At 35.4% G+C, this 25,061-nt stretch overlaps 1 protein-coding gene across 8 annotated transcripts in view; it reads right to left on the reverse strand.

Moving 5' to 3' along the window:
* Positions 1–9,034: 9,034 nt before the first annotated feature.
* Positions 9,035–25,061, reverse strand: part of RCOR3 (REST corepressor 3) — a 51,191-nt gene continuing 35,164 nt past the window's right edge. For 2 of the 8 annotated variants that reach the window (XM_032623388.1, XM_032623417.1), the window contains 3 exons: positions 21,435–21,492; positions 12,447–12,688; positions 9,035–11,983 (listed from right to left, as the gene is read on the reverse strand). In XM_032623388.1, coding sequence (XP_032479279.1) covers positions 11,639–11,983; positions 12,447–12,688; positions 21,435–21,492 — 645 coding nt within the window. In that variant the 3' untranslated portion in view covers positions 9,035–11,638. Of the gene's footprint in view, positions 21,349–21,434; positions 21,493–25,061 lie in introns of all 8 variants that reach the window. The other 6 variants (XM_032623379.1, XM_032623424.1, XM_032623398.1 and 3 more) reach the window with 5 other exon arrangements.

Here is a 25,061-nt window from a genome sequence, read left to right on the forward strand (position 1 = left end):
AATTGCAAAATTCTTAGTTTGGGAGAGGTGGGATTCGAACCTGGGGATTCTGGTTCTTGCAGGCTCTTAGTCACTACGCCACCTTGCCCCTCAAAGAAATGGTTGGTGTGACTTCAGACAAAACAACTTTGAGAAGGAGATGAATTTTAGCAGTTTTAGTATTCTCGAAATACTTGCAATGTTATAAACAATCCAGTTTTCAAGCTAAATTCCTCTAGAAAAATAAGGGCAGGTTGGACTATTCACTAAATTTTTGCACAGAAGAAAAGGGATAAACTTTTAATCTGTTTATTCTAAACACCCTAAGATTACCCCCAGACTTCAGACATGGCTTTCAGCTGTTTAATTTGCTGGATAAATTGATAAGAATAAAAGATGGCAGCCTTGGCTGTCAATGGAATGATGGTGTTGATGGAGTGGGGAGGGCGCCACCTACTGGAATAATAGATGGATGCATTATCTTCGTTGGACTGACCTTTTGTGCAAAGACTGATGAATATTGTGGGTTAGTTAGAGCAGGATAAAAGGTCATATCTTCTATCACGGAAAGATCAGTGAGATCATATAAGGAGGAAAAATCCTCTCCTTGGGCCTTACATTGCACCTCTAACTTCAGCTGCAAGTTAAAATGGAAAGTCCTTGCCTGTAATGGAACGACACATGGAAAGTGTGATAACAGCAGCATACCCCTCCCAGGCAAAAAGCGAAACCTCAGGGTACTGAGCACATAGAATGCGCACTTTCTCATTAAGTAGGTCCTGCCTTGAGACAATAAATGAATGAATGCCTGTGGATTTTCTGTATTTAACTTCTTAATCCAGTGATGCGAGGCTCCTTTGCTTTCATCAAATAACCTTTATTCAGCTCTGCTTGTCAGTGTGCTGACCACCACAGAAGAGAGGCAGGGAGTGCTGGGGGAAAGGGGGCTTCTCCGAGGACCGATGTAATTTTTTTTTAAAAAACTCCTTTTCTGGACTTCCCTGGGGGCGCAGTGGTTAAGAATCCACCTGCCAATGCAGGGGACACGGGTTCGAGCCCTGGTCCCTAGTGTGGGAAGATCCCACATACCCCGGAGCATGCGTCACATGCCCCGTGCGCCAAAACTACTGAGCCTGAGCTCTAGAGCCCGCGAGCCACAACTACTGAGCCTGCGTGCCGCAACTACTGAAGCCTGTGTGCCTAGAGCCTGTGCTCCACAAGAGAAGCCACCGCAATGAGAAGCCCGCACACCGCAACAAAGAGTAGCCCCTGCTAGCCACAACTAGAGAAAGCCTGCGCACAGCAAAGAAGACCCAATGCAGCCAAAAGAAAATAAATAGATTTACTAAAAAAAAAACTTTTCCAAAGACTTTTTCAAAAGGTACATCCATTGTCTGGATGTATCACAGTTTGTTTATTCATCCACTTACAGAAGGACATCTTGTTTTTTTCCAGGTTTTGGCAATTATGAATAAAACTACTATAAACATTTGTGTGCAGGTTTTGGCATGAACACACATCTCATATGTACATGCATCCAGCAGCTGCACTTTTAGCTTAGTAGCTCAAAAAAGACCCATGTTTCTTTTGTTCTACTTGATTCACTCTATTCTCATCTAGGCTCAGTGCCTATTTGAAGAAAACAGACTTACACTGTACCTGTATTTTCTGTATTTGTTCCAGGGGGTCCCCCACTCAGTACACACAACTCACCCATCCCGTTCTCTGTTCATGGTCTGATTATCTGATAGTCACTCTTTTTGTAGGAGAAACGAGATTTTTATTATTTTAAAATTAGGCCTGCTGTCTTCATTGTATGCTTGGCTAAATGTGGATTCTGTCCATTTTGACAGTACCTTTAATAAGAGTCACACATGCAAATTCCCATCAGTGCTTGGAAAGACATTTTAACATTAATTCTGCCTAACATGAATTCACTGTAAGACATTAAACTATAGATTTTAAGGTTGTTATTTAACCTTAGGAACCATGAAGTAAGATCAAGGGTTTGGTTGGCATGATTTGGCTTTGTTAGACTTTGTAGTAAGTTGATAACAAGGAAGACCTTTCTTTTTTTTCTTTTGGTATTTCTTCTTTTTGAGAATGGTGGCTACGCTGTATGAAGAGGTTTTAAACAACGCTCTTATACCTTGGTTAACCACATCTTCTGTTTCACAGAAAACAAGACAGAAGAACTAAGAAGCTCAGGAAGGGGTTAACCTGGGAAAATTTGACAAATAAAGTTCAAATGTCTTTGATTCCAACCACACCTCAGTATTCCATGACCTTGCCCCTCTGTCCTGAGAAATCCCATGTGATCTCCTGTGGGCACAATGGGGGCCTCTAATTATGGAAACACTGGAGTCCCTATTGCACATACTTTTGTTTCATACTTTTTCCTTTTTTAAACAACTTTACTGTTATACTTTCAATACCATTCATCCAATCAATGAATTTTAGTAAATGTATACAGTTTTTCAACCATAGCCATAATGAAATTTTAGAACAAATCCATCACCCCTTGTCCTTTTGCGGTCAATCCCCACTCCCAGCCCTGGACACAGGCAAGAGTGGATCTGCTTCCTGTTTCTATAGTTTTGCATTTTCTGGAAAATTTATGTAAATAATCATGTACCACTTTGTGTCACTTGGCATAATGTTTCTGAGTTTCAACCATTTTGTTGCACGTATCAGTAGTTTCTTCCTTTTCATTGCTGCATAGCATGCCGTTGTATAGATACACTACATTTTGTTTATCCATTCACCAGCTGATGGATATTTGGATTATTTCCAGCTTTGGGCTATTATAAATAGCGCTGCTATGAATAAAAGGAAAAGAAAGAATGCTGCTGTGAATATTTGAATACAAGTTTTTGTGTGGACATACATTTTCTTTCTCTTCAGGTAGACCTAGGAATAAATTACTGGGTTGTGTTGTACATGTACATTTAATCTGCTGGAGATTGCCAAACAGCTTTGCAAAGTGGCTTATCACTGTAGCATATTACATTTCTACTGGCTGTATGAGAAGGTTCCAGTTTCTTCACACCCTTGACAACGGTTGATATCGTCAGTCTTTTTAATACTAGCCATTCTAGTGGGTGTTATACACACCTTGTTGTGGCTTTACTTTGCATTTCCCTTATGATTAATGATGTGACATCTTTCCATGTGCTCATTTGCAATTTGCATATCTTCTTTGACAAATGTCTTCAAATCTTCTGCTTATTTTTTTTGTTCTCTTTTTATTGACTTGTAAGAGTCATTATTATTTAGTTCTAAGAGTTCACATACATTCTGGCTTTGAAAAGATCTTTTAAAATCTTGATGAAATCCAATTTATTAATTTGTTTCTATTATAGATCATGCTATTGGTTACATTGTTTCTCCTATATTTTCTTCTAAAACTTTATAGTTTTAGATCATACATCTTGGCCTATAATCCGTTACAAGTTAATTTTTGTGGGCGGTGTGAATTTTTTTTTTTGACATCTTTATTGGAGTATAATTGCTTTACAATGGTGTATTGGTTTCTGCTTTATAACAAAGTGAATCAGCTATACATATATCCCCATATCTCCTCCCTCTTGCGTCTCCCTCCCACCTTCCCTATCCCACCCCTCCAGGTGGTCACAAAGCACTGAGCTGATCTCCCTGTGTTATGTGTCTGCTTCCCACTAGCTATCTATTTTACATTTGGTAGTGTATATATGTCCATGTGGGAGGTGTGAATTAAAGATCATCCTTTTTTTTTTTTTTTTTTTTCCCATACAGATATTCTATCCTTTCTGCCATTGAATTACCCTGGCACTGTCATGGAAAATCAATTGACCATATATTTGTGAGTGTATTTCTGGACTTTATTCTGTTCCATGGATCTATGTGTCTATCTTTACATCGATATCACACTGTCTTCATTACTGCAACTTTATAACAAGTATGGAAATCACTTAGTGTAAGTCACTCAATTTTGTTCTTCTTTTTCAAAATTGTTTTGGTTAATCTAAGTTCCGGGTTGCCACTTGTTTTTGTAAATAAAGTTTTATTGACATATAGCCATGCCTGTTCATTATGTATTTTCTATGACTGTTTTTGAACTACATTGGTAGAGATGAATAGTTGCAACAGGGACTGTGGAGACTGAAAAGCCTAAAATACTTACTGTCTTGGCCATTTAAAGAAAAAATTTCCTGGCTCCTGGCCTAGGTCCTTGCAATACCATATAAATTTTGGAATTAGCTTGTCAATTTGTACAAAACAAAGCTAAGATTTTGATAGGGATTGGGTTTAATATATAAAGCAATTTGAGGGGAATTACCATCTTAACAATATTGTTTTCCAATTCATGAATATGGTATGTCCCCCCATTTATTTAGGTCTTCTTTAATTTGTCTCAGCAGTATTTTATGTATTTCAGTGAACAGTTATTTCACATTTTTGTTAAAATATATTGTTAAATATTTTATTCTTTTTGATACTACTGTGAGTAAAATTGTTTTCTGGATTCTATTTTCAGACCATTCATTGCTAGTATATAAAAATACAACTGATTTTATATTGATCTTGTATCCTGTGACCTTCTTGAACTCATTATTCTATAACTGTTTGGAGGTTTATTAGTATTTTTTACATGCAAGATCATGTCATCTACAAATAAAGACAATTTTTGTTCTGCCTTTCACATCTGTAAGCCTGTATTTTTCTTGCCGTATTGAATTGGCTAGAACCACCAGTAAAATGTTGACTAGAAGTGATGAGAACAGGTATCCTTAGCTTGGTTCCAATCCTAGGGCAAAGCACTCAGTTAAGTGTAATATTACTTATAGGCTTCTTGTGGATGTTTTTTATCAGGTTGAGAAAGTTCCCTTATATTTCTAGTTTTTTGAGAGTTTTTATCAGGAATAGGTGTTGGATTTTGTCAAATGTCTTTTCTGTGTCTACTGTTATGATCATTTTCCTTTTCCCTTTATTTTATTAATATGATGTATTGCAATGATTCTCAACTGAGGGGTTTGCTCCCTGAGGGACATTTGGTAATGGCTGGAGATATTTTTGATAAACTGGAGGTGGGGGAGAGGATGCTACTGGCATCTGGTGGATAAAGGCTGAGGATTCTGCTATACATCTTACAATGCACAACAAAGAATTATCTAGCCGAAAATGTCAATAGTGCTGAGGTTGTGAAACTGGTATATTACATGAATTGATTTCTTTTGTTAAACCAAACTTGCATTCCTGGGATAAACACCACTGGGTTATGTTCTGCAATCCTTTTACTGCTGAATTTTATTTGCTAATATCTGTTAAGGATTTTTGCATCTCTGTTCATTAGTCTGAAGTTTCTTTTTTTTTTTCTTGTCTTTATCTGGCTTCAAATCAGAGTAATAATGCTCTTATAGAATGAATAGGGAAGTGTTCCTTCCTCCTGTATTTTCTGAGTTCATGTAGGCTTGGCGTTATTTCTTAAAGGGTTTGATAGAATTCACCAATAAAGCTATGTGGGCCAAGACTTTTTTATGTGTGAAGACTTTTTTAAAAATTAATTTATTTAATTTATTTATTTTTGGCTGTGTTGGGTCTTCATTGCTGCACGCGGGCTTTCTCTAGTAGTGGCGAGCAGGGGTTACTCTTTGTTGCGGTGCGCAGACTTCTCATTGCGGTTGCTTCTCTGGTTGCGGAGCATGGACTCTAGGCAAGTGGGCTTCAGTAGTTGTGGCACACAGGCTTAGTTGCTCCGCGGCACGTGGGGTCTTCCTGGACCAGGGCTTGAACCCATGTACCCTGCATTGGCAGGTGGATTCTTAACCACTGCACCACCAGGGAAGCCCCTATGTGTGAAGACTTTTAATCACAAATTCAATTTCTTTACTTGATTCAGATTTTCTATTCTTTTTGAGACAGTTGTGGTAAGAATTTGTCCATTTTAAAAACATTTACAAATTTGTTGACGTAAAGTGTTCATAAGGTTCCTTTACAAATACTTTTAATTTCTGTAGGTTATGTAGTGATAATCCATCTTCCAGTCTAGATTTTGATAATTTGCACAATTTTTTTCTTGATCTAACAAACTTTCTAACTAATGAATTTTCTATTTCGTTGATCTTTTCAAGAAGCAACTACTGGTTTCAGGGATTTTTCTCTATTGTTTTCCTGGTATCTATTTCATTTATTTTAATTATGATTTTATTTCCTCTCTTGTGTTTACTTTAAGTTATATTTACTCTTTTATTTCTAGCTTTTAAAGAAGAAAGCTTAGATGATTGATTTTATCTTCCTATATAATATAAACGTTTAAAGGTATCAACTTCCTTCTAGGCACAACTTGCTACAGCCATTGATTTTTTATATACTGTTTTTACTTATATTCAGTTCAAGATATTTTCTAATTTCTCTTGTAACTTATTTTCTGACCCATAACTTATTTAGAAATGAGTAAATTTCCAAATACTTGAGAATTTTCCATATTTCTGTTGCTGATTTCTAGTTCCATTGTACTTAGAGAACATATTCTGGGTAACTTGAACAGTTTTCCGTTTATTAAAACTTGCTTATGGCACAGAATATGGTCTATTCTTGGAAATATTTCATGTGCACATGAAATGTTTACTCTGCTGTTGTTGGGTGGAATGATCTATAAATTTCAATTAGGTAAAAGTGGTTGATAGTGTTGTTCAGATCTTTTATATTCTTACTCATTTGGGGTTTTCATGTTCTATCAACTATTAAGATATGGATATTTAAGTCACTGACTTTAATGGCAGATTTGCCTATTTCTTCTTGCAGTTCTATCAGGGATCCTCTTGATGAATTGGCACCTTTATCATTATGCAGTGAACATCTCTTTGACAATACTCCCTGCTTTGAAATCTTTGTCTGACATTAATACAGTCACTCCAACTTTCTTTTAATTGTGAAGATGGTATATATTTGTTCATTGTATTTGTTTCTATTGTTGCATAACAGATTACTCCAAAATTTAGCAGCTCAAAAGAACACTCTTTAATTCGCAGTTTCTGTGGTGTTAAGAAATCTGGGCACAGCTTAGCTGAGTTCTCTGTCTCAAGGTCTCTCATAGTCTGCAATCAAGGTGTTGGCTGAGCTCTAGTCATCTCAAGGCCCAACTGGGGAAGGATCCACTTCCAAGCATACGTAGTTGTTGGCAGGTTTCAGGTCCTGGCAGGTTGTTATTCTGAGGGCCTAAGTTTTCTGCTGGCTGTTGGCAGGGTGCTTGCCTCAGATCCTTGCCACATGGGCCTCTCCAACATGGCAGCTTGCTTCATCAAAGCATGCAAGCAGAGAAATCTACTAACAAGACAGACGTCCCAGTCTTTTAGCCTAACCACAGAAGTGACATTCCATCACTTTGCTGTATTCTCTTGGTCAGAAGCAAGTCCCTAAGTCCAGCTCGCACACAATGGCATGAATACTGGGAAGCAGGAATCCTTGGAGGCTGCTCCATATCCCTCGAATTTGAGGTTATTATGGGATCCTTTTGAGAATGTCAGTGTTTTCCTGCTCTTTTGCCTTCGCAGAATTGGAGCTTCTTTAATTCTATGAGGTTTTTGTCATAAATCTGTCTCTATCTGCTGGTGGCACCTTCTCTGGCTTTCCAGCACTGTTAAGCATTATTTCTGTTTTTGTATTTCTTGTCATTTCACCAAACTTTGGGGTGGGAAGAAAAATAAATAAGCTGAGGCACAGGGAGGTGAAGTAACTTCAGTGGAGTTGGAAGAGTCACCATGGTACAGGGAGAACTTTTTATATATAAGTCAAGTGACAAGCCCCTCAACAATTCTGATTGTTTTCAAATTCTCTTTTGGAAAGGGCACAGCATGTGAACAAAACTGGTCTTGGGAATAAAGGCCTTTTGAAGCCAAATCCTGCCAATTATGAAAGCTGCTCTGGGCAGTAAGCCAGATAGATACCTCAAGAGATAGATACCTTGTGTTGTGGTATTATTCAGGATCTTCTTAGTTATCGGTAATTGTATCTTATATATTTAAATACAATTAAATTAAATAGAATAAAAATTTAACCTTTCTTAAAATAATCCAGAAAAAAAGATAATTCTATAAAGCATTCTGGAAGATTACCCTTCATGCCATTTACAGTGTGAAGACTGCTCCTAGATCTCTCCACTTCACTTTCCCAGCATCTTTTTCTGAGACTGCTCACCCAAATTCCAGCTTTAAGATTGTAAAGTTTAAGTCACCACAATGCAAAGAAAGACCCATTCCTTATCAATAGCCTACTTTAAATCTGGTATAGACAATTTGCAAACATCTTAATCCAACACTAATTTCTGGTCTTCATTGTTTCTCCCTTAAGTGTTCTTCTGATAACAGAAGAAGGGAAGATAACGCCACAGGGCCTCTTAGACACACATTTAGGAACATTCCTCTTAATGTTTTACTCCCAAACTCCATTGTTACTAAAATTTATTGTTGCAGAACATTCCTTCACTAAGGCAGTTAATCAAGATTTAACTTGGGAGGAGTTACACGTGACCTATTTTTTTTCCTAAGAGAGGGCAGTTAAGGTACCCCCACAAATGCATCAAAAAGTGAGGTACTTTCTTGTAGACATTTTATAATATAGCATGGTTTCTCAAACTTGGTTCTTGGATTCTTTCTGTATTCACTTACTCTGTAATCTTATGAATGATATATCTATAATGATATATCTATAATGTCCAAATTAAAAAACGAATACACACTTTCTTGTTTCCTATTATCAGAATGTATTCATCATTTATTTCAGGAAAGCACAGAGATCCTCCTTTGAGTTCTAAGTCAGATTATTATTTTTGAGGAGACACTGACACCCCAGTGTTAAGTGATCAGCAGTTATTAATATCCATGGATAATATTCTTTTGATAGCAGGAAGAAACATTAAAAGAATACAACATATTTAAGAACTAAACTTGGTACTTTAACCAAAGTATTTGCAACATTCTTAGTATAGTTGAAAATCATGACTGCCAGGTTTTTTTGGCTTGTTCTCTACATCTATTCCTAAAAAGAATGTAGGCCTATATTAAGACAGAATTTGACGTTCTTTCACCTTTATTTTACATTATATTTTACTCACTTTATTATAAGACTATTAAAAAAAAGTGTTGATCATAACCTACTTTTACCTCCATCGTATTACACTGGAATTAAATCATATAGAAAAATAATTTTTATTAATATCACCAGATGTATCAACAGCGTGATTTATTTTTAGTTGAAAAAAATACTTGGGTGTAGATTTTTTTAAAAACTGATAAACTTGAAATTAATGAAATGGTCATTAAAAGATTTTCAGGTTTTGTTTTTTTTCCTTTTTATAAAAGTCAGTATTTAGAATTTCACAGTGAAGAGGTCCTAAATTTCTCATACAACATGAAATTATATAAAAATAGAAGACATACACATCTTTAACTCTTTAATCCTTTGATTAAGCAGCAAGCATATCACTCTTCCAGGCCAAACACTGCTTAAACAAAAAAGAAAAATAATGACGTGCAAAATATTTACAAAATATGCAAAGCACACAATAAAGACATCTCACTATATACATGTGTCATATTACTAATGAAGCTAAGATTTTTCTACTGTGTGCTTCTACTGTGTACGTAAATCAAATTACAGCACATCCCTCAGATACAGCAACTTTGCCCATGGTTGGGATAGAATGGATTTTAAATGAATCACAATATACTTAACAGCTGGACAGATGCTGGTGCTGACCAACTTGACTCACATATCCCACACACCGTATACTGAAGGTCTACTGACAAGAGACAAGACAATAGAAGCTGTATAGTATGCACATATGCAAGACAATCTAAATACTTTAAAAAATGCTTTAGATATTTTCCTTTAAGATATATAACTGTCCCCATGGCTATTAAAGTAAAAATAAGTATAAATTCTTGAATGTTAGGAATTTTAAATCATAAGGTGATCCAATGAGAGAGAAAGAACACATCCTGGAAAAAGTTTTAGATTATGCCAGAACTTAAGGTCCTTATGGAAAGAAGTGGTCTAAACTTCAAAATTAAAACTTATCAATGGATTTAAGTCAATAGCTCGTTAACACTTTAGAGCCAAAGGTAGGGACTACCCAATATTTGGGGAATATACGACATCTCGAAATATAAACTAGGGCCTTTGATGTTGACCATTTCGTGAAATAGTTCTAAATGTGAGAATGTGAATGTGCAAACATTTAGCTTAAGTTCCACTAGTATAGCAATCTAAGAGATCTGTCCCTTTGCACAGGTCATGATTCCAATATGAAATCACTGTATCAAAAATATTAGTAATACATTGTTGAAATACTATCACTTGTAAAATATTCTTTGTAGGTGCTTAATGATTATGTGTTGAATTAAGAAGACTTGAAATTATTTGTTTCTTTATAAAAGGGGTCTCAGCATTTCAAGTTAACAGCACAATTGTGACAATATACTGATACATCTTTGGATAACACAGAGCAAATTCTTAAATTTATTTTATGAAATAATGTTGATGATTTAACCCTAAACCAAACCGAGAAGTACAGGTCAGCTGCAAGGAATACACAAATGCATCCAAATAGTACAATAGAGATTTATCAAGAAAACATCCTTTATATTAAATACAGACCATATTAATAAGTCTGACAGCAATTTAAAGTTCAGAACCTAAACACAAAAAGGGTACTGTAAATAAATGCTTCCATAATCACTATCTCCACATAACTGACAAAATATAATTCTCTTCTAAAGTCCCCAATGTAGGCAACTACTAGTTAAAAGCAGATAGCATTTAGAAAGATTAAAAAAAAAAATCAAAATTAACTCCATTTTCAAGGAACTTAAAGACACTGTACTTTAACAGATTAAATCCTCATTTATATGTAAAATTATTATTCCGATCCTCTTACTACCACAAGATGGCAAGTCAATGACCTTTAAGCAAGGACTTTGCACTAGGACCCTAAACTGTGTGTTAAAGAGTTAGCAGGTTCAGTACATTCTTTGTGGGTTCATATAATTGCTTTGCAATTGATTAAACTGCTTTCTTTTAAAGGAATATATTTAAATTCCTTTAGAAAAAAAAGCAAGAGTTTTTGAAAAAAGGGATATGCAGCTATAATTTCTTAAATATGCATTAAATGAACATATGTCAAAATCTGAAATGCAGGCTATCTATTCTTGCACTCCTAACATAGGAAAATGTTAAAAATTAAATTAAAAAGAGAAAAAGTCAAACATCCTTAACTTATGAAACTTAAGGAGTTTTCACAATTCCTAAGTCAATATTCCTGTACTAAGAGCCTTGACTATGAAGAGGCAGGAATATAAAGATTCTCAATAAAATAAATACAGTAAAAACAAAACAAAACCCCTCGGTATATAGAATACTTAATCTCTTTTCCTTTAATGAGATCATGTCGCTGAACGTATACTCTAGAAAGGAGGCTAACTGTAGGCTTTCTGTTGTATAACATTTCAGTTGCGTGAACTAAAAAGTTTCTTAGGCATCTACTTATGCTAGCCCACTGCCACAGAACTAGTTTGCAGCCTCAGTATCTAGGAAGGATTATTCTTTCTTCTTTTGCATCAGTCAGGTGAGCACTGGTATAATGATGGGGTGAAAAGTTACTGCAGCTCTGTCCAATTTAATCTTAGTGCAGTGAGGACTGTGAATCTGTCTGAATTCCGATAAGTGATGGTGGCTGTTGACCACCAACTGTGGACAACACTGGTCTTGGGTTTAGACGGGGTGGCATAGAATTAGCAGGGCGAATGAGAGGTGGTGGAGGCTGATTTAAAGTTGGCCGGGGCTGGATGAACCGAGCCTGCTGCTGGAGTGGAGGAGGCTGCCGGTGAAGAGCAGGGGCAGCAGGCAGTGTTGGACGAAGAAGTGGTGGAGGCTGGTTCAGAGTGGCAATGGGGGCTGTTGGTGTTGGAGTGGATGATGGGGCAGGAGGTGATGGACCCAGAGTCCGAGGAGCCTGTGGGGTCTGTGCCTAGAGGTGAAGAAACAAAAAAAATACACGTATGAGATGACAGTTCCTAATGAACTTAATACAATATAGTTTGGGCTGTCACAGGAAAAAACAAAACAAAACAAAAACATAACACCAGTGTTTTTTGGAAGCACAAGCTTCTTTTATTTTAAACAAAACAAAACAAAAAACCAAAAACCGAAAAAGCAACGAAGCTACCAAACAGGCATCTTTATTAGTAAACAGCTTAACACTGGAAATAAAAATAAGACTATGAAAGAACAATACACTCTCCATTCTTCAAGGATCAGAACTTAGCATGTCATTATGACTTAAGAGTCACGAGAGATGCACCACTGAGTAAGTGTATTGTCAACCTTTCATGCTCATTTAGCTAGTCCTCTGACAAATTAACCTTACAGAACACCACACAAAATGGTGATTCCTCAACTCATATTAGCTCAAATTCCATACACAAACACACCTCCTCTTCTTCATCAGTGCTCTTCCCTGATGGCACATTAGAAGCACTTTTTGTCTCCTCCCCTAAAGTAGAAGCATCACCATTAGAAGCCTGGGTTCCTTGTTCTGCTTCCCACTCCTGCAATACCTCCTCTAAGTTAAACCGACGCCTGTAGTTTACAAAGAAGTTCTTCACTTGGCCAACAGTCTTGTTGCCAATTACATCTGCAATAGCTTGAAAATCTTTACCATATTTGCGGACACCTGGAAGGCAAAGTAAATAATACACCTGTGAAGGATCAATAAGGAGAGCTGTGTGTACTATACATCATGCACACACACAAGATACCAGCAATGAAAATCCTTTCTGATAAACTCTGCTCATTTCTCAATTCTGAGATAGAGGCTAAGGTATCAGGGTCACAGATGAAAACTATCAATTATGTCATTTCATCGAGCCAGCCACTTGCCTTCAACTGAACAATCAGAAACTTACCATTTTTTACATACTCAGTTATTTTCTCCAATCCTCTCTTGAACTCTCAAATACAGTCCATTTATTGTAAAGCATTGAATTCTTTGTTCCATCCTCAATTCCACATTCATTTATTTCCCTAGTAGCCAGTCACCTAAATTTGAGCAACACCGTTTGTAAACAAAACTGGATGGGAACGAACCATCTCTTTTATCCCCTCAATGGACTGAGTGAGTAGTCTTAGGGTTCCCCCATTAAGAAAAGCATTGTAATTTTGGTCTTAACACCAACTTCAACATAATTACTTGCCTATCTTACCAGGTACCAATGAAGAGAAATGAGATAAGAATTTAAACATAAAAAGCAGGAGAATCATCACAATCTGATGGACGAAAAAAGGGGAAACAATTTTTCAGAGTTTGTTGGATTTTAACTCACCTAACAGTTCTAAGGACTGTATATATGAAGGATTCCTGGATATGCTCTGTAGCCTAAAGAATTAGGGTATAATAGTGACTACTTGTAGATACTTGTGCTTATCATCACTACCTTAAATTTAAGAAGGATTGTACATTCAGTTATTAAAAAACCTAACTTCCATAAAATTATGGAAATTTTATTAAATGAGGGATAATATTTGATTTATGAACTTGAGATAGTCAATTATGCTACAGAGTTTAAAGTGAGTTTATATACTCAGATGGACAATAATTTGCTCTTAAGGGAATTCTAAAAGAAATTCACTGACTCATTCTAGAAAGAGATGCACTTAGCTCAAAATATAAAAGCTGTCAAAATTTTTATTTTACAGTTTGATAACTGCTTTTTAAAATACCAGAAAACAGTAACTCATTAATTAGAGATGAGAAAGGAGAAAAAAAATATTAATGTCTATGATATTAAAGTCTGTAGTTTAACCTAAGCAGCCAGAAATACAGGAATTTAGATAAACTTAACATGTATACAATCACACATAAGAGAATAATATAAGGACATATTAATACCCCAGCAGAAATGCTAGACATATTCTTACTGATAGCTATTTGGGTGATACACCTATTACCTAAAGCACCAGCATGATGTAACTCCTGTTCTTAAATTCTGTGCTTATTTTTTATTGAAAACTTGGGAGTAAGTATCTCTTGCTACATTCAACTTGCTAGGCTTGACTCTATGGGGAGTTCCTTTCTCTTAGAGCATTTTGGGTAGGAGGCCTGACATTATTAAGCTATAACCATATCCCATTGTTAATACAGAGTTTTGGGTTTATAAACTATGCTCATTTGCTCTGTTCTCAAAGGGAAAGACATATGCATGACAACAAAGTAATAATGATACTTAAACACTACTGATAATATTTTATTGTCTATTCTTTCACAATATAAATGAATTTATATTCTCTTAAATCCGTGAGCTGATTTCCAGTTTGAACTTCATAACTGAGTATAAATTCTAATGGTGACTAGGTTCCACCAAGGGTTTATCTGGCAACAAGAACCCAAGGTCATTTCGTATGAAGAATTACTGCTGCATACGCAAGTACTTCTCTACTACTTGTACTTTGGAAAACAGCAACTCAACTTGAGATGACTGCACTGAAAAACAGATACTAATAGGAAATCACACACAGTGTTCTACCAGTGTACTAATTTTCATAATGGATATTTAATTTACATTCTAGAAATGTCCAATGCTACTGAATACGTGAGCTTAGAAATGAAAACCTTAAATAAATCTAGGATTAGATCTGCTATATTCTTAGCAAGAAGTCACATTAAGAGTAACTCTTGACTCCGAGTCTGACAATATTACAACCCTCCGAACACCCATTTGTTTAGCAAAACATACTCTAAAACCTACCACTAAGCTGTCCCCAAGTCTAACTCCACTATATAACTGTCCCCTCTTCTTCTGACTCTATTTTTTTTTTTTTTTTTTTTTTTTTGGTCTTCCACTTTATTTTCTCTTGCTCGATAGACCTTGTCACTAATATTGTTGCATTTCCAGAATTGCATGCCCCCAAACCAAAACTACTTCCTATAGGAACTTTAGTTTACCCAGACACTTTGGATTTTCTTCAGTTCACCTAGGTTCTGAGTCACCTAGGTAAGTTTATCATTAACTTGTGTATGCTAGTCTCGTATCAACTTTGCAAAGTCTTAAGGCTCAGACCACACTGTAGACTTCTGTAGTCTGGCTAAGGATCTCAATCATGTCCTGAGAATAAGTGGGTCCAGATATTAATGTCTTTAACCTGCAGGATGGCTGGGCCGGGTCTGGAAGAGCTAGAGCTCCTTGGCAGTCTCCTCTGGACAAACAGTAGCCTCATCTGTCTGCCCCAGTGTGTTATGAAATTTTTCATAATTTTCTCTGTGTTCCATGATGTGAAAAAAGTTGGAAAGTACTGTCCTATGGAATACAAAGTACCACCAGCATTACTACAACGCAGAGTACAGAGGAAGTGCTCAGGAAATACGACTGATTTTTCTCCTCCATAGGGCTTCATTCTATTATTCTTCCCAAGCTACAAGAGTCACATATGGCTGACTTCTTTATCACTTTCACATTCCCAGTGACGTTGCACGTTTTGGCTAGAAGGTGGAATTCTTAAGCTCTGTACTATGGCTGATAACTAGTCAAACTCTAGTGAAACACCAAATGAAAACTTAATGGGACTGACTCCTTCCGATGAATCCCCAGGTAGGCTTCTGGAGGTCAGCCTCGCAAGGTAGTGGTGCTGAGCAACCATCTTTAACAACCTATGATATCAGAGCTACTTTGTTACAACTCGTACCTGAGGAAAGGGTGGTCCATTCTTTTTCCACAGTTTATAAAAAACGAGGTCCATCATATCTCATATTATATCCCTCATAAGAATTGGTGCTAGAATGACTTAGGATGTTCTTACTACAAAACTTGAAATTTCTCCTTCATTTTCATCATTAAATACTGCAGGTATGAGAATTTTGCTATGCTTTAAAGAATGTTCACCTTGATAATAATTCTAGGCACAAAAAACACATAAAATGGGAATGCTAATATTAATGACCTTGAAAACCCAAATTTGTATTCTAATGAAGGATCAACTTCTCATGGATTTCTTCAATAAACAGATTTTTTTTTTTTTTTTCTGGTACGCGGGCCTCTCACTGTTGTGGCCTCCCCCGTTGCGGAGCACAGGCTCCGGATGCGCAGGCTCAGCGGCCATGGCTCACGGGCCTAGCCGCTCCGTGGCATATGGGATCTTCCCGGACCGGGGCACGAACCCGTGTCCCCTGCATTGGCAGGCGGACTCTCAACCACTGCGCCACCAGGGAAGCCCAAAAAACAGATTTTTATGGTCTGAATTATATCCCATATCACAGGCTGAATCAATAAAGTAATACTGTGAGACAATAAGATAGTACAACTATTCCTAATTAGTAACTCTATTTCCTTATGTGAAATACTATCTCTATCACTTTTGATTGACAATTCACTAAAGGTATCAAAAAGTAAACAAGTTAAATCATCTAATCACTCATTATCTCATTATGAAATAACAAATGTAGAATACTTTTTAAATCTCTCTAAAACAAAACAAAAAAAAGATTAAATCTCTCTCACTCCTCCTGAAGATATAAAAGGCTTAGGTCCATCTGAACCATGGTTTTAAATTAAATTTGTGACCTTTAGGGCAAGAGGTCAGTTTTCAAAGGTGAGTGGGAAAAAACTTAAGAGAACCCCAGAAGAGGGAAATTAAATATTTCCCAGGGAGAGGAAAAAACTGTTTTCAGTAAAATTTCTAAATTTCATTTCAAAGTTACAGTGAAACAACATGGCTTCTACACTGGCAGATGAAACCGTATAACCTTTATAATATATACTTTTAAAGTTTCGTTTGGGAATTAATATAAAAATATAACTCATTAGGATATTGTGTTATCATTATTTTATTTTCCAACCAGTGTTCTATATTACCCAACCAAAAAACAATTTGTATTTTTAGAGCTTTGGGTAGTAAAATAGTAAGTTCAGGAGCATTTGTAATATGGTGTTTCCCAATTCTGGACATGGTATTTAGACGTTTTTTTTACGTTGACAGAAAGGATATCATAAATCTGCTTTCAGTACGTTTAAAAAGTTATTTTTAAAATCTTATTTTGGACTCCAAAAAAAACCCAAAGCCGATATTACAGTGACAAGCTACTTCTAGATATAGGTAATGAAAATTCGGGGGATACTTTTTCCTGCTTCTTGCACAAATGTCTTAAAGTGAGCATGTACTTAGTATAATTGGGAAATATTAATTTTTCAAAAATCTATTTTTGAAGTAAGAATACAGTGACATCTAGAAACTCCAAGGATATGGTTCTTTCCTATCAATAAGAGGTTAATTTTAAACTCAAACCATTCAGGAACATGCATTTCTTTTCACCTCCTGTAAATCTTGTCAAGAATTCCTAGTAAAGAAGGTAAAAAAGATATCAACAGCAGTGGGACAGTGATTGGTGCATCTGGGCAATGGCTAAAAGTCAAAATCATATATTCTCTTTCCAATGTCTAGCCTTTCTCTTCTGAAGCTTCCCATCTTCTTGCTACAAGTTAAATTCCATCCCAAAAATGCTGGGAATTTTGAATCATTAATTATCTGAAGCAAGTGCATCAGAGGGTTGACAATTATACTTTTGGGCCTCCATTCTTGTGGTATCAGTTATAACAGAAGAAACTCTCTAATGCAAACAGATAACTTTGAGATGGAAATGTATGAATCTATCTCCACCTCCTTTTGATCATTCATGTACTGAGGATCATGTAAGGATCGTTACAATCCTTATGCCTTAATCAATAGCCAAATCTCTTCCCCACACACACACTTTAGGGACCATTCTAGCTTTTTTTAAAGTAGGAGATAAAATTAGGAAGAATACAATTTCTAGACTTGCAACTTCATTGCTCCTAAAAAGGAATGAATGTATAAACTATAGGGAGAGAAGGTAAAATTTAACTGTAAGCATAACTCACTTGAACACAGTTCTGTCATTTCCTATTTTATATGAGAAGGCAAGTAATATATAAAAAAAAAACAACCTAAAAATTAAAGTTGATGCCTTGATAAAATTAGAAAAATTTTTTGTTGTTTATCTTAATATAGCACAAATCTTGTAGTTGGGAAGCATATTTTTTTGTTTGTTTTTTACCACTAATGACTAAGAAATGAATACATTTAAGAGGAGACATAAAATAAAAATGTCAAATGTTGTATACCATGCTTCTGCTCCTATACACTTTAAAAAGCAGATGTTTTGCACTATCATTTAAATGTATTGTTACTTTTTGAAAACAGATAATAATTGTTCCATTTTACATGAAAAAAATACACCTAGAATCTAATTCTTTTCTTAATTCTTGCTTAATAAGGAATGTTTATCATATGAATATCAAGACTGATTTTAGGATAATTTCTAAAAGCACCATAGATTAGAAAAAAATATTTATATATATGACATAAGCTACAAACAGGGGTATTTCACCATTAACACAAATATGTGAAGACTATAACTGGTCTTACTGTAAACTAATTTGTTATAATAGAAAATTTAGATACTCAAAGCTGAAACAGATTACAGAAATTGTAGAAATACCATTCTTGGTAAGTATTTTAAGAGGATTAAATTAAATTAAAGCAGCATTTATAATATCCCACTTGGGGACTCTCGAAGAATGCTACTGAAGTTATAACATAGTTAGAATAAAATCAACATAATAAAGTGATAGATTACACAAGTAAAAGCAGACATTCCTATCTGGTCTGAGCATGATTTCCCCCCCTTCCAAATAAGGGAGAAAGAAGGGGAAATGGCTTATTTATTTATTTAAATATTTGTTGTTAAAATATTTATTTACAATTTAAATGGCTAGTACTTAGTTAACAACAATATGAGCAGATGGAAGTGGGAAATATATATTTAAGCCCTAGGAAATGATCTTAATATACTTATTTGGTTTTCAGAATTACAACAAAAAGTTTATTTAATAGTAGAGTTATAAATCTCACTTGTGACACTAGAGTCAACATTTCTCTCTCTAGGTCACTGTAATGGTCAACTATGAGCAAGATAAAATAAAGCATTTAACAAATGCATGTCAAATCAGAATCTATATGTAAAATGTCTTGAATAGACAGTTCTATATAAATTAAAACATGTTAGTATCAAAACATAAATGATTTGAAACTGAAGTGGCCAGAAGAATAATATCATATAAAGGCTTATCATAAATAAAGATTAAAAAGAAGAAGAAAAAACCAAAAACAATTACCTGCTAAGATAAGTACTTCTGGATTACACATGTTAAAATAAAAAGTGCAATTATGTACCTTAACCACACTGAGACTCAGGTACAGGTGACATTACTATACGATTATACTGTTTATAAGACACACTTTTGAGTATTATATAAATACATGGGCACATGAAGCAAAGATGGTACTTTTTAATTCTCCCTAAAATAACTATTTTGGACACAAATAGCTTAGCTTTGTTTTATTTTATATAACAAAAACAAAAACAAAACCCAAAACAAAACCCAAAAAACCCTAGAAACTCAAAGTGAAAATAAAAATTTCCCACACAGAGTCAAAATAAATATTTAAATAAAAATGAAGACATTAACATACTAAGAGAGTGCTTTCAAAATCCTAAGAACATGAATCTTTCCATACAAATTGCTCCATTAGTGTAATTTATTTAAGGACTACTTTTTAAACAAGCATAAAAATATGACACTGAATATCCCTCAGGAGAGAGGAAATGTTTGATTATTTCTATAAATACTCCATTCTTTTAATATCTATAAGCTGAAATAATGTCCACATATATAGCTCAACTCCATATGTAAATCTTTCCATTGTCCTTCTCTTGAATGCAGCTTTTCATAATATCCAGCTCAGCCATAAGATTCAATGGATCCTACCACTTAAAGGAGTACTGCAGAACAGTATCAAATCCTGATTCTGTACATATAGAGAAAGATTAACCCAGAATTCCTAGCCGATTCTCTTAAGAAAACCATTTCACTGGGATAATTTCTTATATGAAGAGTACAGGATTAGTATACTAACCTTTAAGCAATGAAATACTGGAAGACGGGGTTAAATTCTATAGGCTACTCTGATGAAGGGAAACAGTCAAACCATCAGTCAAACCAACACCTACTCAAATAACTATGTTAGAGCCATAAGACATAATCCTAAATAAATATGAGACAGCCATTGAAAATACTGACTTTTTAATCAAAAATTTAAATTGTCAGTTTTTAGTTTTAAAACAGCTATTATTGAACATTATAAACTAATTAAACTTTGTTCTGACTCATTCAGAAACTTAATTCTGCAATTACAGATGTGCTCAATGCACATCCAGCACCCTGCCTCCATCAAATCAAGTATTTCTATTTACGAAATGACTGTATACCAAAGGGAAGGCTGACATTATCCTGTTGGCACCCTCCTGTGACATTTTCAAGTCACACTGGGTGAGTAATTCTTACTCTAATTCAAACTGCAGAGTCATCTATTAATCAATCTTTAACTACATTATTCTTATATCCGAATGATACTTGCACAACATTTTTGAGTTAAATATTTTCCCTATGTTTGAATCCTTGGAACTATTTTTAAAGGTATATGTTTCACTGGGGCCCAACCCTCTTATAGTAGTTAACCTAGACAGAAAAGCTATTAGTACTCAATACAGAGGGCTCAGCCAGGAAGAAACAAATTGTAAACCAAACTTAAATCACACAATCAGTCCTGCAGATAGTTCATCTTGAAAGGGAAAAAAATCTACAACACTGAATTAAAACATACAATATGCCCTTCTTTAAGTAATTCAAATACAAGAAAATCCAAGATTATAGTGCTTCCAAGTTGCCCATGGGTATTCATATTACAAAAAGTTTTCTGCCATACAATTCATACAACAAAGCATTCTTATAAATAGTGCATTTAAAATTGTATGTGTATATACATATATCTTAAGTCTCTCTTTTGTATAAATAGATATATTTAAAGTCAGGTTTTGAAGCATTCAGTGGCATATCTCTTAAGTAAGTTATGGTACACTGAAGGTAAAGCATATCATTAATATTTTCAGTACCTGACATTTATCAAATACAGAGTAATCAGGGAAACCAGAAACAGAGATTAGTTTATGCTTTAAGTAATGAGTTATTGACTGATACAGTAAGAATGAACCCAACTGCAGGAATACTGAAGTAGAGGCACGGAGAGACCATGACTTGTTCAAGCTTGTCACCACCATCATTTATTTAGTGCTGAGAATGCATTACATGCTGTTCAGGACCCAAAATGCACACAGGCTCAGTATGTCACATCCACAAGTGCAAAACAGAATTCATGGTCACCAGGACTTTGTGGTGAACACAAGACCCCTTTCTTGATCCATTTCTAAAGGAAGGGAAGAACTATGGTAGTCACCTTTCACGACAAGTTAAATAATTATTAACAACAGTAACTGCTTATCTTTAATATACCTTGCACTGCTAGAAGCTGCTCCTCTGTGGTCCAACGGGCATTAATTTTCTGATTTGACTACAAAATTAAAGAGAAGTTTCCTAATGAGGATATGAAGACAGACATTTTTCCAAAGTGCTTATTTTTTTTAAACTTTTCACCAAATCACAGACAAGAGATTACTAAAACTCTGATTTATGAGGATTTCATTTTTATAAGAATTAAAAAATATATTCTGAATTACCTTTTACCAACACAAAAAGATAATGAAAGGGAAATGTACCATTTTGGGAGAATGAACAACATTCGCACTTATACTCTAGGCAGAGATATCAAAACTGAGAAAATCTATTAATCGCCTATTTTCCAACTACAATGTTCCTATCATACGTTGCAGATGTTAATTTTAGCCTAGTTTTAAACATTTAAGAGACTTCGCTTTCTTCAGAGAAGGATCTGTGACTCTCTCTAAAATTTCTTCTCCTTCATATTTAGATTAAACCTATCCTTGCTCCATCAAAAACAGTGTTGCATAAATTACCATAAAACTGTAGATCAGGCCTATGCCCTAAAATACTTCATTTCTAAAGCAGAGAGTGACCCACTATAAGAATAGATTTTCCCTGCAAGACCTCCTACATTCTTTCCAGTATTTTTGTTTAACAAATTTCTAAGTTTAAGATTTTTACTATGGCAGCATTACAATATCAATTAAACAGCTAACCACATTTCACTAGTGTATACGCACTGCTGAGTAATCAAGAACCTTTGGCAGTAGATGGAGGGACAGAAATAAGTATACCGGCTTACAGAGGTTTGCAGTAGAAACTGCCCAGATAAAGTGGCCAATGTAATACACGCACATGCTGGGCAAAACAGTAACAAAGGCTTCCTCTGAGAAGGGTGTTTAGGGTTTATCTCACTTGTAGTCTTAGCAACAAGAGTTTCCACAATACACAGCGGTTCTGGGTAACACCAACTTTCTCACCATGAGTGAAGAGGTATAAGCAAGCATTTGGAAGAAAGAATGAAACAAAAATTCAAAAAAAAAAATTAGGAGAGAAGAAAGAAAAAAGTAAAAAAAAAACACCTATAGTAAAGGAGGAAAAAACGTAAAACACAAAGCACTGAATTCCAGATGATGAGATTATAAAGGGATAGCAAGGCAGGCCAGGCAAAGCCTGGATAAGCCTGCAGATTAGGATACTGGTGATAAGGTAAAGGAATAACAGTAAACAGGCAACGAGAAAGAGGGGAAATAGGACATACAGAAGCAGTAGTAAGGGTGAACCAAGGCTAAAAAAGTGAAAAGGAAAAGGAGATGACAGAGGAAAAAGAGGAGTAACAAGAATGAAGTAGGAGCTAATATTTGAGTTAATACCCAGGCAATCTGATGCTACCGTGGCTGTGACAGGTAGACAGAAGAGGCCCTTGGTACCCAAGGATAATTGGTACTGGAACCTATTTAAAACAGGTCCAAATATTTCAGAGTAAATGGTTAAAAAATAAAGGGTTGATTGTAACTTGATCTGAAATATGAAACTAAAACTTAGGAAAATTAGCTCATTAAAAAATAGTCACTGATTCCACTTACATGCTTTAATTTTATTTTTTGGCATACCTCTTCTGACTATACAATAGTATAACATTCTCTAGCTTTGCAATTTACAACATGAGCATAGCATATAGGCCATTTTTGTTTTGAAGACTTCAACAAATTTCTCTTAATTCTTTGAAACCCCTCTTAATTCTTTGTTACTCAAATTATTCTTTTTTAAAGTGCTTGTCTCAGTCACCATCCTCTTTTTTTCCATTGTTAATTCTGCTAGATACCCATTTGTCAACAATTTTGCAAATGATTAAAGTCATTCTCGTGTACTTTCATAGACTTCATGAAGTTTCACATCTTTTGCAAGGCTTACAATTTCATTTTGTATTTGCATTGTATTAGCAAGAGAGTAACAGAGAAGGATGTTGCTGTGATGGACGGGAAGGACAACAGCTAGAGTTAATTAGGGAGAATTGGTGAATAGAGCCTAATTTTATAGGTGCTCAATTCATTAGTGAATATTTTCTTATTTGGCAACTTTTGCTTCTCCATGTATCCCTTAGATTAATGAACATTTGGATACTAAGGATCTCTTGTAATACTACATTGCAAGCTGTTCTTAGGATTAAAGTTAGGATACATGTAGAGCAGATAGCACAGTGCCTTAGCAGCAGAAATTGATCAATCGACGTTTGTTAAACCTGAAAGGCATAAACTGGAGGAAAAGGTGTCATTAGTGAAAAGAGAATAAAAGGTGAAAGAGAAATAACAAGCACTATGAAGACTTATTTATCAGTTTACAAGCATATCAGGAGATGGGATGAAGACGAATAACTATTATTAAAATTAAAAAGTACAGAGTATATTGGGGATTCAAAGATGAGAGGGAAAAGTCAAAATGATTAGAATAGGGAAAATGGAAAGTTGAAGGGACTGGAGTCTGAGATGGGTTTAAGAATAGGAGAAGTTTCTGAAAGGCAAAAATGAGGAGAAGGCATACCATGACAGGGAACAAGAGGATTTTTGCCAGGAAGAAGTGATAAATAAGCCTGGAAGGTTGGTGATACTTAACTAAACCAAAATACGGTAAGGACCACTTTTGGAAGTGCCATAAAAACCAAGGTTGATGAGTTCCTACTAGATTTAATAAGCAATTGTGCTGGGCGGGGGGTGGGGCGGTAAGGAGCAAGGGGAGAAGGGTAGGATTATGAGCAGAGTAAGACTTTAAGCCTAGAAAGCTGGGAGAAGGGTGATGCTGTTAAGGATTTAGGATTTGGGAGATGTGGGAAGGCAAGGCTAAGGTGAGGAATTTAACTTGGGATACACTGAAAAAAGGTATTAGGCAGGAGGCTAATACAGATTCATCTATTCAAACACTTTTTTTTTAAGTGTCTGGAAAATGTTTATGAGGGAAAACAATGGAGTCATCTTACTAAAACCAGCCTGTGAATTTTTTCGTTTTTTCCTTCCAAAATTACTCTTGAAATGTTCTTACAAAGGTAGCCACGGAGACAGGCACAGTCTCTCAAAAAGTCCACATAGCCAATTATTCCTCCAGCATTGGAATGGGCCACTAGTTTCTCAGTTAAATCCCAGATGAAGCCTGTGGCTCGAATTTAGGATAGTACTGAATGAAAAATATAAATACTTATTTAAATACTAGAATATCGCTCAGTTCAAGGAAATGCTCAGAAGGCATATGGAAGCTAAAGCTGACTAAAGGAATGGTGGATTTACAGTTTCCAGCTCATAACTGCTCACTCTGGGGTATACACTCAATAAATGGAGTTTAGGCAGAATTGCCAGTACTACTGCATTCGCTATTACTAAACATACTCTTTTTTATTTGGCTGATAGCTATGGTTGAATTTATGTCATTTAAATGTACATATGATATGACTTTAATATAGCAAAGTGATGAGACTGTATATTTCCAAACAGAAGAGAAATGCATTCTGAGGATAAAAATTTGGAGAATGTCTTTATTTATGTAGAGAAAGAAAAATTACGGCTGAGAAGGGAAAATAATAGTTATAAAAGAGAACATAACTTCTCAAAAGTTAGAGGAAGAAGGAGGTCATCACTATGTGAAGGGCTC

Source organism: Phocoena sinus, chromosome 1 (assembly GCF_008692025.1).
Source record: "Phocoena sinus isolate mPhoSin1 chromosome 1, mPhoSin1.pri, whole genome shotgun sequence".
NCBI classification, from domain to species: Eukaryota; Metazoa; Chordata; class Mammalia; order Artiodactyla; family Phocoenidae; genus Phocoena; species Phocoena sinus.